The sequence below is a fragment of the Sesamum indicum genome, linkage group LG12 (genome assembly GCF_026168435.1).
Source record: "Sesamum indicum cultivar Baizhima isolate 11 linkage group LG12, ASM2616843v1, whole genome shotgun sequence".
Classification (NCBI taxonomy): domain Eukaryota; kingdom Viridiplantae; phylum Streptophyta; class Magnoliopsida; order Lamiales; family Pedaliaceae; genus Sesamum; species Sesamum indicum.
Genome location: NC_142668.1, coordinates 15,153,954 through 15,166,148, shown reverse-complemented (window position 1 = coordinate 15,166,148; position 12,195 = coordinate 15,153,954). Strand labels below are relative to the sequence as shown.

Below are 12,195 nucleotides of genomic sequence, written 5' to 3'. Positions count from 1 at the left end.
AAGGAAAATGTAGTAGCCGGTTGTGGTTCTGCCTATAAGGATAATGCCAAACTCGGGATTGTCATGGGGCTGATTGTAGAAACATGGCGCGTTCTAACTTTTCAGCTTGAATCTTCTATTATGTTTTGGACGTTCTTTTTTAAATTAAAAAATATAATCAAATGATATTATAATTTAACAAATGTAACCATGTATAATATACATATGGGCCGTTATGTGATAAATAGTTGATGGTGTCCAATTGAATAAAGTATAGGATAAGATAAATTAGTAATTTTTGTTGGCATGTAGAACGGTTATACTATCTGATCGGGCTCGAAATCGTCTGCCTCGCTCTATGGTCGTTGTCCATGCTCCGCTCCCGATCCTTGGGACACTGTGGATAAAAGAAAACGTTATCTAGTCGGGTTGTTATCCGATGAAGACACTCCGACGCTCAAATTAGTTATGCTTCTTAAAATATCAAATACTGAGATGTAAATATGTTTCTTTGCAAATCCGAAAAAAAAATTACCTTTGTTAGAAAGATTTTCGCCTTCTTATACTGAATGAAGCCTCTGTACCGGTGAACGCCACGTGCCCCACGATCTCAAATTGTGTTTCTCGCATAAATGCACATCTCCCTAATTTATGCACCATGATCACACGTAATGTGCTAGGAATTCGTGATTATACCCATTAATTACGCCCTTGAGTATTTATTTACTCTGGGAATTACGTCAAATATTTGGTCAACCCACTTTGGTGCATAAAGTCACTTTTACCCTTATTTGAGGGTATATCCGTCTTTTTCTAAGCTCATCACTATCACATTCTCAAAGTGTGATAAGTTATGCCTTGTTCAAGATCGGAGTAGCTTAATAGCAGGCCGTCATTTTTTGCACTGAACCATGCCTCCAATCCATTCGTATCAGCCTTGTAAGAGGCCCCATATGGATGTGATATCAATTGTAACAAACAAGTGTGCACAGGGATTCTTCATTCTAATTTTCACCCTTATTATTGTCAGCAACTTTTTTTGTAGAAAATTGTTATTTAAATTAGAGTTGATCAAACTAAGTTAATTTATTGCCATTTGTGATCATCATATCTTTTAAAATTATACACTAATAATATCTGCTATAAATCTCATTAGTCAAGCATCAATGTCTTGTATTTGCTATAAATCTCATTAGTCAAGCATCTATGTCTTGTAACATGACCCATAGGGTTGGTTGAAAGCCATCACATCGAATCGCTATGAAGATTACCTGATGATGTAATAAACTGCTATGTCAAAAATATGTTGTGGAAACTAAACAGACTTTAATAATTTCTTGTTTCCATCGGCACTTACTACATCCAAAGCCAAAAGGAGATTACACATTAATTAGACATATGGTATCATAGATTCTGCATCACTCAATCTGAAAATGAGGTCTCACTTTGCAGGAAATCATGAAGTTTTCACCTTCTTTTTCCTTGCAGTACGTACGGACGGAATTTTTAGAGGAACGGACAAGAGATGTCATTCGGGCTGACGAGCCGGTGATTCTTGATGGACTCTATGAACGCAAGAGATTCAGTGCATCCCTTAACGTCGGCCTTAGACCTTAGAAATGGCGGAAAGAACAGCAAAAAACTGGTGTACATCACATACGCCAGCGTTAACGGCCCGGAAACAATTCCGGGTAGAGAAAATTTGCCACGCAAGATTTTCTTGATGACAATTTCTAATGATAAAGACACCCCATGTAGCAGAAAGAAGCACATCATCTCTCCACTGGGCCTCAGTCTCCCTATGTTATACAAAACCAGCTCATGCATCAGGCCCGAAACCAAGAAAGTAGCCAAGACTCCAGGGATTGCAGCCCATTTCCTGTCCATGAACCGGGTGGCAACCGACCTCACAGGGTGGTACACAGTGGGCTGTAAAATATTGGGAACCATCAAATTCCATCTTCTGCCCCAGAAATCTTGGAGAGAGGTAGCCAGGTAAGGCTCATTGGACTGCTCCTCCAGCTCGACATGGAGCAACGCTTTAGTTAAGGCAGCAACAAGGGCCAGCACCGTCTCTAGCATCAAGTAAACATGAAGGCAGTAGCAAAACAGTATGATTTTTGGATGCAAGTGTTGTTTGTAATGGTATATGCGTAGGATGAGTGCAAAAATGAGGATCTTGGCGAAATAAATGAGAGGTGATCTGTGAGTTATGCGATGAGATTGGTGAAATTTGATGGGGAAGCAAGCCAAGAGAATGAAACGGGAAAGTGGGATTGAAGGAATTGAAGATAAGGGGGGTTTGTTGAAGGCGAAGAGAATAAGCTTGAAGCTGGCAAGCCATGCTATGAAGAAAGAGGTGGTGCCTCCGAAGTGTATGGAGGTGAGGTTGAGGGGAAGAAGAAAGAAGAGGAACACCACTGGAAAAATTGCAAAGCGTCGGGCAATACCTGAGGGGAAGAGTTTGCCGACTCTGTGGCAGTAGCATAAGGATGCCACCACTGTACTCCATACTAAAATCACGTTCTTCACTTCGCCTTCCATCTCTGTCTCTCGCGTGTGGACAGAATTTGTTTAGGCTTGTTTTGGTTAGAGAGAGGGAGGGGAAATATCTATATGCTGCTGTTCCAAACAAGTTTTATCACTACTTTTTTAGGTAAATTACATTTAATTAATCTATTCATCTTAGGCATAATTACATAATAGTTCCATGTTTTTGGTTAAATTATAATCACGCCCCTTTAAGGGCTTGTTAGTCTAAGAATATTTGTATATTTTTTTCGTTATTAAATGGGAGATAATATTAAAAATATATTTATAATTTTATAAATAGTAAGAGATATTTCATGTTTGTACCTATTTACCACTTTTAACTTATTCTACTCTAACTAAAAATATATATTTTTAAATACTTGTATTTGATTTAATTTAGTAAAACACTTCAGTCAAATTTGGACGGATACACATATACATCAAGAGCGGGTCATTTTTAGTGTCAGTTGGTGCATATTAAATGCACGGTGTCGGTCTCGTCCCACCATACACTTGCCCTTTAATTTTGATCATACGTAATTTTTTTGGACTTCAATTTTTATTTTATTTTGTTTAATGTACATGATATATAAAATTATACTATATATTTGGTTTTAAATAAATGGACACATGTAAAAAGTATATGTTTTTTTTTAAAATAAACACTAGTATATAATAAAAGTTTCAATTCTTAGGTGGTGATAATGGGGCACCACCTCCTAAAACTACGTTTATTTTTATTATTAAGTTGTTTAATGTACATGATATATAAAATTATACTATATCTTTGGTTTTAAATAAATAGACACATGTAAAAAGTATATGTTTTTTTTTTAAATAAACATTAGTATATAATAAAAGTTTCAATTGGTGGTGATAATGGGGCACCACCTCCTAAAACTAGGTTTATTTTTATTATTAAGTTGCGTAAGTTGTTCAATATATTCTTGTAAGATGCCTACATTATGAATGTTTGATTTTTATTCCCAAACTCGGTATAATTCACTATTTACTTGAATAATTCAATTCAATTAGTTTGATTGAACATAGTATAATTAATATTTTTTTTGTTATTTTATTATTTAAGTAATTTTTATATCATAAAGTAAATGATCATAATTTTGATCTGGATCAAGGTTCTAAATGATCTTGTGATGATTAGACAATGATCCGGTGATAATCTGATAATTTTTTGGAGTATGAGTCCAAATTATTATCTTGATTTGGATGAATGATGTTGGCGTACACAAAACGTTAGATTTATTGGGGTAACCCCCAACTAAGATTATTCGATGTCTAAATTAGTATTGATCGAGGTTGTAGGAGTCATTGAGTATGATCTAATAGTAATAAAATGAATACTTTGTAAAATGGCTCAATTGATATTTATAAAGGTTTATGTGCCATAATTCATACGAGCCACATGTCGATTAAAAAGTCATCAAATGGATCGGATATCTATGATTGATAATTTGAATCATCAAGTCAAGTGAGTCGGATCGCAATAAGATGCGGACTCATAGCAAGTGTTGATTAATTATAATTATATAAAATTAATTATTAATATGTAATTATTATAGTTGTCGAGTGTTGTAGATATAAATATTGAATATTAATAATTGTATGTTGATTTATTCAAAAATAATATTTTATTATTTTCACTTAGAAGAAAACCTATAAAAAATGTTGATGGGTACATTGGAGCGATGTATTACAGTAATGTGAAATTAAAATCCATTTTACTTGTTAATAAATCAGTGAATTTAAATATTTTATTATCCATTAGATTTTTTAAGCCTATGTTTGATGAATTTGAAGTCCGTCAAATAATATAATCACTTTAAATTCTTTTGAAATATTCTGAAATCGTTAGCAGAATAGATTTCAAATTATTATACAAATTTCTTATAAATCCAAATAATATATTTCGAATAGGTAGTTTTGAAATAAAAGGAATTTTGAATCCATTCATTTCGGATTTTAGTCAAACCCAAATTCCACGTTCTAAACCCAATTGAAAATATATCTATATTTTAATAAAATACAGTTCAAAATTAAAATTATAAATTTCAAATTCTTTGAATTTGGGGTAAATTAAAATTACTTTTTCTAATATTTTATCATAATTATAAATACTTTCTAGTTGTTTCGAAAATTACAAATACTCTATAATTTTAGAGTTCATCTAACAAGGAGTCAATTCCTTTAGCCTTTGTTGGGTTTTCATCCAATTTTTGTGGTGAACTAATTAAATTACTTTTTGAATTATGAATTATAATTTTGTATAACATTCAGAATTTTTTTTAGATACTTTTATGGACTAACTTGTCCTATGAATTACTTATTTTACCCAAACTCTTATTATTATTATTATATTTTTCCACTTTAAAAGACAAATACTCAATAAGAGTAAATGAGTAATGTCCGCCTCCTCGTTCACGAGCTACATAGTTATTATCTAATTGAGTAGGTATTGTAATTTCTCAAATAACAAGAAATATTTATAATCATGCCAAAATCTCAAGAGAAATAACTGCAATTTTACCCTTGAATTTAAAAATATCCAAAAAAATAAAAGTAATACTGTATTTGAATTGATATATTTGAAACTAAACTTTCAAATTCATAATCATAAATGCATTACAATTATTTGAATAATGTTTATATTTCAAATGATTCGAAATATTGCAATTCTCATTTTCAACTAATATTGTTTGACTACACCCAAAAGAACGACGACTTGAATTTTGTGCTACGGTCGTGATTGTTGGCTTTTTTCAACTAATAATTACAAAGTAGTTTTGAGCAAGTGTAAATCTGTCGATTAAATCATGAGCAGTGAATTTTAATTTTAGTGAAAATTGAAATTAGAGGATTAAATGAATATTTCATAGCTTAAGATTACAAGCAAAATTCGAGGCAGAAATTAAAAGAAATTTTGAATTTCTTTTTTTATTACGAGAAGATGTAATAATATGAATTGATAGTTGATATGATACTTTTTTCTTACAAGATAAAAGTGAAAATATATATTTAAGAAAAGGAAATATATGTGTTGACCGTAAAATTTAAAGCCCGAACGATGTCCTTCACAAACGTGCCGATTGCCGCGAGCTCCGCCAACCCTCTCTCATCCGCTTTGCACCGCAACAATTGTGGGAAAAAAAGCCAGGATCCTGTTACCATCACGAGTCCAATGCTCAGGATCGTTCCGATGAGCCTTGGCAACCGCCATCGGCCATTTACCGCCTTCTTCACAACTATTTCGACCATCAAACACGCGCCGTGCAACACGAAGAACCAAGTGATTGTTAGGAAATGGATCGGGTTAAGATGGATAACAGGTGGAATATGAAGGCGATAAAAGACACACGAATTTGTTAACCCAGTTTGGATATAAATCCTACGTCTGGGGGCGATACCAAGCCAGGAGAAAATACTCAAAGAGGAGGAAAATTGAGGAGTACAACACACACACACTTGTATGCAAGTCTTCACCACACGTGAAAGACAACACTCACCCTCGTCTCAACTCTTTCTTTTCTCTCTACTCTATTCTACTTTGCTCTATAAAACAATGCTAATAAGAGTAGTATATATAGCCATGACTTATCCTTTTTCCAACTCAACTTGGGATTTCTAAGTTGAATGAGGTTATCCTTCTCCAACTCAACTTTGAATCGGGTTATCCTTCTCCAACTCAACTTGGGAATTCTAAGTTGAATCAGGTTATCCTTTTCTTCTTCAAATCAATCTTCACAACTTAACAATCTCCCACTTGAAGATTGATTAGCTTTTCTCCACTTCTTTCTTGGTATCGCCGGGTTTGTCCACTCTAGTCATCAAGGCCAGTCGAAGCCGTACACAGCTTCAACTTCGCCATCGCAACCGCCTTGGTCAGCATGTCCGTAGGATTCTTTTCTCCTTGGATCTTCTCCAGCTGCAGTGCCTTCTTCTCCAGAAGTTGTCGGATGAAATGGTACTTGATCTCGATGTGCTTTGTCCGCGAATGGAACGCGGGATTCTTTGCCAGATGGATCGCACTCTGGCTATCGCTATGAAGAATCACATCTGCCTGAGGTTTCCCTAATTCACCCAACAAGTGTTGCAGCCAAATGAGCTCCTTAGCTGCCTCAGTAACTGCCACGTACTCAGCTTCCGTCGTGGACAGTGTGACAACCTTCTGCAACTTTGAGACCCAGGATACGGCTGTACCGCCATATGTGAACACGTACCCTGTAGTGCTCCTCCTTTTGTCATAGTCACTCCCTGCAAAATCAGCGTCAACAAACCCAAACAAGGTAAGCTTGCCCTTACCAAACACCAATGCTCGGTCCTTAGTACCCCTCAGGTACCTAAGAATCCATTTCACAGCTTCCCAGTGCATCACTCCTGGATTGCTCATAAAACGGCTAACTACTCCCACTGCATGTGCTATATCCGGTCGAGTACAGATCATAGCATACATCAGGCTCCCAATTGCTGAGGCATACGGTGTGACTCTCATCTTTGCACGTTCGGAGTCAGTCTGGGGCGAATCACTGTTGGATAGTTTGAACTGATTTCCCAATGGCGTTCCAACCGGTTTTGCATTTTCCATCTTGAATCTGCATAATACCTTCTCAATATAATCAGATTGAGATAACCATAATTTACCAATACCTTTGTCCCTTGTGATTTTCATGCCCAATATCTGTCTTGCTTCGCCAAGATCTTTCATGTCAAACTTCCTCGATAACTGATCCTTGAGCCTATTGATCTCCTTGACATTTGATCCTGCTATCAACATGTCATCAACATACAGGAGTAGAATGATAAAAAACTCATCGAACCTCTTCACGTAGCAGCAATGATCAGCATTGCATCTAGAGAAACCTATCTCTAGCATGAAGTTGTCAAACTTCCTGTACCACTGCCGCGGAGCCTGTTTCAATCCATACAGGCTTTTCTTCAGGCGACACACCTGCTGATCATCTCCATTATACCCCTCTGGTTGTACCATGTATATCTCCTCCTCAAGATCCCCGTGTAGGAAGGCTGTCTTTACATCCATCTGTTGTAACTCCAAGTTCTCTGCCGCTACCATGCTCAACACAAGACGAATAGTAGTTAACTTGACAACAGGTGTAAAAACATCAGTAAAGTCAATACCGTATCTTTGTTGGAATCCCTTTACTACGAGTCTTGCCTTGTACCGCTTCTTCCCGTCTGATTCTTCCTTAACCCGATAGACCCATCTGTTCTGTAGGGCCTTCTTTCCTTTTGGGAGCTGACACAATTCCCATGTGTTGTTTTTCTTCAACGAGTTCATCTCGTCGTTCATCGCAAGCTCCCACTTGCTCTTGTGGACATCATTGACTGCCTCTGCGTAACATTCGGGTTCTCCACAATCAGAAAAAAGCAAGTAATAAAGAGAGGGGGAGTACCTATCTGGGGCCCTTCTCAGCCTCGGTTCTCGACCTAGTGCCAAGGGTGTGCTGCTTTCAGTAATCGGTTCCTCCGATACTGGTTCTGGCTCTATCTCCGTTTGTTCGGTTTCGTCCGTCTGAACTCCCACTGAATCCGTATCTGCTGGTCTCATGATCCCGGAATTTGAAATATCGAGATCAACAAATTCCCTTTCCTTCTTGTCATCGTCCGGGCTTACCTTCCTGTCGTTGTACATTACATCCTCATTGAATATAACATTCCTGCTACGAATTATTTTCCGGTTTTGATCATCCCAGAATCTATACCCAAATTCGTCAGTCCCATACCCAATGAATGTACATTTAATCGACTTAGCATCCAGCTTAGTCCGATCATCGTTCAAAATATAGGCTGAACAACCAAACGTACGTAAGAAAGAAAGATCCACTTTCTTACCACTCCATACCTCTTCTGGTATCCTGTTGTTCAACGGGACAGAAGGCCCTCGATTGATCAAGAAAGCAGCCGTGTTGACTGCATCTGCCCAAAACATCTTTGGTAGTCCGCTCTTCAATCGCATGCATCTCGCACGCTCATTCAGTGTTCTGTTCATCCTCTCAGCAACGCCATTTTGCTGAGGTGTCCCCGGGATTGTTTTCTGCATTCGGATTCCATGGTCGGCGCAGTAATTCTTGATACCTTCACTGTTGTACTCGCCACCGTTATCCGATCTGAGACATTTCACTTGTAGACCTGTCTCATTTTCCACTAGTGCCCTCCATCTCCTGAATGTATCAAAGGCATCAGATTTTCTTTTTAAGAAATACACCCATACCTTTCTAGTGGAATCATCGACGAATGTCATGTAGTACGTTGATCCACCAAGAGATGACACTGGTGCTGGCCCCCACAAATCGGTGTGAACAAGCTCCAACTTTTCTTTCCTCGGAGTTCTTCCTGTGGTCAAGAAGCTCACCCGCTTCTGCTTTCCGAACACGCAGTGTTCACAATGACCCACCTCCACCGATTTTAACTCGGGCAACCGTCCTTTCGACTTCAGCACGTTCATTCCTTTCTCGCTCATGTGGCCCAAGCGATTGTGCCACAGGTTAGCCTGCGATACAGTTCCTGCAAAGGGAATGTTTGAACTAGATCCTCCCGCCATGTAGAGCGTTCCCGACTTTAGTCCTCGAGCCAAAGTCATTGCTCCCCGACTGATCTTCCACTTCGCGTCTCCAAACGTCGTGTGGAATCCATCACTATCCAGCTGTCCGACTGAGATCAAGTTCCTTTTCAGTCCTGGTATGTGTCTCACATCATGTAGGGTCCAGCATGACCCATTCGTTGATTTGATCCGCACATCTCCCTTTCCTACAATCTTGAGGGGTTTGTTATCTGCAAGATAAACTAAGCCAAAATCACCTGAGGTGTATGGCTCCATGATGTCTTTGTTGCTGCATGAGTGGAATGAGGCCCCTGAATCCACAACCCAATCATCGGAAGAACTGCTCACACTCAACAAGAGTGCATCCGTGATCTCCTCCGTCGCGGCATTCGCTGTTCGGCCCTCCTTTTCCTTCTTTGGCGCCCGACATTCGCTTTTCATGTGTCCGGGCTTCTCGCAGTTCCAGCACACCATCTCCTTCTTGCCCTTGTTCTTCCCCCTGGACCTTGACCTTGACCTTCCACGGTATTTACCCCGTGTGTCAGGTCTCCCTCTGGACTCTGTATGTAGCGCAGAGCCAGATGATCCACCCGTTTGCTTTCTACGGGTTTCCTCGTTCAACATCATGTCTCTGATGTTGTCGAACTTCATCTTCTCCTTCCCAGACGAAGTGCTCACTGAAGTAACAACCACATCCCAACTGTCAGGTAAAGATGAAAGCAAAATTAACGCTTTTACCTCATCGTCAAACACGATATCCACAGACGCCAGCTGTGTCGTGAGTTGGTTGAAGTCATTGAGGTGATCGGCCACCGACTTCCTCTCCTCCATCTGCAACCTGAATAGTTTTTTCATCAGCATAACCTTGTTCATTGCTGAGGGTTTCTCGTACATATCGGCAAGAGTCTGTAGAACTTCCTTCGTGCTCTTTGCTCCCTTCACATGATAGGCGACATTCCGAGAGAGCGACAGGATTATTGCGCTCATCGCCTTTCGATCGAGCACCTTCCATTCTTCATCACTCGTCTTCTCGGACTTCTCTGCAAGTGGTTCGTACAGGTCCTTCCCGTACAGGTAGGCCTCCATCTGCATACGCCAAAACCCAAAGTCGGAACCATTGAACCGTTCGACTGGAAACTTTCCCTCCATCTTAACTCCTTGAACCAGGCTCTGATACCAGTTGTTAGGAAATGGATCGGGTTAAGATGGATAACAGGTGGAATATGAAGGCGATAAAAGACACACGAATTTGTTAACCCAGTTTGGATATAAATCCTACGTCTGGGGGCGATACCAAGCCAGGAGAAAATACTCAAAGAGGAGGAAAATTGAGGAGTACAACACACACACACTTGTATGCAAGTCTTCACCACACGTGAAAGACAACACTCACCCTCGTCTCAACTCTTTCTTTTCTCTCTACTCTATTCTACTTTGCTCTATAAAACAATGCTAATAAGAGTAGTATATATAGCCATGACTTATCCTTTTTCCAACTCAACTTGGGATTTCTAAGTTGAATGAGGTTATCCTTCTCCAACTCAACTTTGAATCGGGTTATCCTTCTCCAACTCAACTTGGGAATTCTAAGTTGAATCAGGTTATCCTTTTCTTCTTCAAATCAATCTTCACAACTTAACAGTGATTTCCCATGTGGGCTTCACGCGGCCGAGTTGGTAGAATATGAGCTCGTGCATCAGGCCCGAGACGATGAAAGTGGCCATCACGGCCGGCAGCGCAGCCCATTCCCGGCCCAGGATCGAACTTGACCAGTCGAGCACCGGAAGGTATACGGTTGGGCGGAGTATACGAGTTACCATGAGGTTCCACCGGCGGCCCCAGAAATCTTGCAACGAAGTCGAGAGGTACGGCTCATTGAACTGCGGTTCGAGCTCCGCCCCAAGCAAGCCGCGAGCCATGGCTGCAGCAATGGCAAGTATAATCTCTAAGGACAAGTATATGTGGAAACAGTACATCACCATGATGATTCTTGGATGAATGTGGTCTTCGTAGTCATAACTCTTGATTATTAAGGCAAACAAGAGGGCCTTAATGGCGTAGTTCAAGAAAGATTTGTGGCCCTTTTCAGAGTGAATTTTTCCATTTTCTCGGGATTTTGAAGGTTGAATAAGTTTGATGGGAAGGCAAGCAACGGCAAGAAATCTTGGGAGGGAGATTGAAGGAATGGATAAAGGGCCTTGGTCAAAGGCGAACAAGAGGAGTTTGAAGGTGGTGAGCCAGGCCAGGAAAAAGGAGGTGATGCCGCCGAGGTGTAGGGAGTGGAGCTGCAGCGGGAGGAGGGGGAAGAGGGCCATCACCGGGAGGAAAGCGGCGAGTCTACGGTGGCCTTTGGGCAACATCTTGCCGGCAAAATAGCAGTAGCATAGAGATAAATAGGCTGAAATCCATACCTTGATGAAGGTGTTAATTTCTCCTTCCATCCAATATCTCATAACGTATGTGACGTCTCCCTCCATCTGTCTCTGCCTATGGGAGAGCCTCGTGAAAGATTTGGTTTTAGTTGCAAAGAAAAGGGCTTTAAAACCAGGATTCTTGTTTACGTTCGAAAGTTGACTTGTACAAATCGAGGAATAACAAACAATTAATGATGGAAAGGACTTAGCGTTTTGTTTATTGTATTTAGGCTAACCTATCATGATTTTGTAGAGAGAGTATTCCATTCTATTACCAGGTCTAATTGTTGACGGCATGTGATAGAAATGTGTATATTAAATTTATTGGGCTGTGGTACCTACGTGCGCACCAAAAATTAAATGTTCAACCCTTAACGTGCGGGATTCTTGCGCCTCTTGTCTCGTTCCTGTATTGTAATGTCGCTTCAATATTTGCCGAGGGGGAGAAAGAGGACTCCAGAGGCTGGACCGCTTTCTGGACGGATCCAAACTTTGTAGTTTCCTATATTTTGTTGCCTTCTCATTTAGAGATTTTTTCTAGATAAGAGTCGCAAGATTGGTCAATGAGTGGCATACATCATCATAACTTGCTCAATAGTTAAATCTACATTTACTTGTCCAAAGAAAAAAATCTATTAGGATTTCAATTCAACCGTGCTACGATTGATCCATTCAGATCTGAGTTTTAAATTCTAT

General features: G+C 39.6%; 2 protein-coding genes across 2 annotated transcripts; both read right to left on the bottom strand.

The window, feature by feature from the left end:
• Positions 1–1,171: 1,171 nt before the first annotated feature.
• On the bottom strand, positions 1,172–2,583 carry LOC105175275 (long-chain-alcohol O-fatty-acyltransferase-like). The gene is made up of 2 exons (XM_020698463.2): positions 2,430–2,583; positions 1,172–2,054 (listed from the first exon to the last, which is right to left on the bottom strand). The coding sequence occupies exons 1-2, from the start codon at positions 2,521–2,523 to the stop codon at positions 1,486–1,488; spliced, it is 663 nt and encodes a 220-aa protein (XP_020554122.1). The 5' UTR covers positions 2,524–2,583; the 3' UTR covers positions 1,172–1,485.
• A 2,854-nt stretch (positions 2,584–5,437) lies between these two features.
• On the bottom strand, positions 5,438–11,786 carry LOC105175274 (acyl-CoA--sterol O-acyltransferase 1). Its single transcript, XM_011097660.3, has 2 exons — positions 10,733–11,786; positions 5,438–5,821 (listed from the first exon to the last, which is right to left on the bottom strand). Exons 1-2 carry the CDS (start codon positions 11,560–11,562, stop codon positions 5,545–5,547), a joined length of 1,107 nt encoding a protein of 368 aa, XP_011095962.1. The 5' UTR covers positions 11,563–11,786; the 3' UTR covers positions 5,438–5,544.
• Between the last annotated feature and the right edge of the window lie 409 nt (positions 11,787–12,195).

What these genes read in the sequence shown, in the direction of transcription:
- LOC105175275 (XM_020698463.2), bottom strand. Translation starts at nt 2,523, where the DNA reads ATGGAAGGCGAAGTGAAGAACGTGATTTTAGTATGGAGTACAGTGGTG. An exon ending in CGGCAAACTCTTCCCCTCAG is followed by an intron (nt 2,055 to 2,429) that starts GTATTGCCCGAC and finishes ACTTGATGCTAG; the next exon opens with AGACGGTGCTGGCCCTTGTT.
- LOC105175274 (XM_011097660.3), bottom strand. Translation starts at nt 11,562, where the DNA reads ATGGAGGGAGACGTCACATACGTTATGAGATATTGGATGGAAGGAGAA. An exon ending in CGCGTGAAGCCCACATGGGA is followed by an intron (nt 5,822 to 10,732) that starts AATCACTGTTAA and finishes CCATTTCCTAAC; the next exon opens with AATCACTTGGTTCTTCGTGT.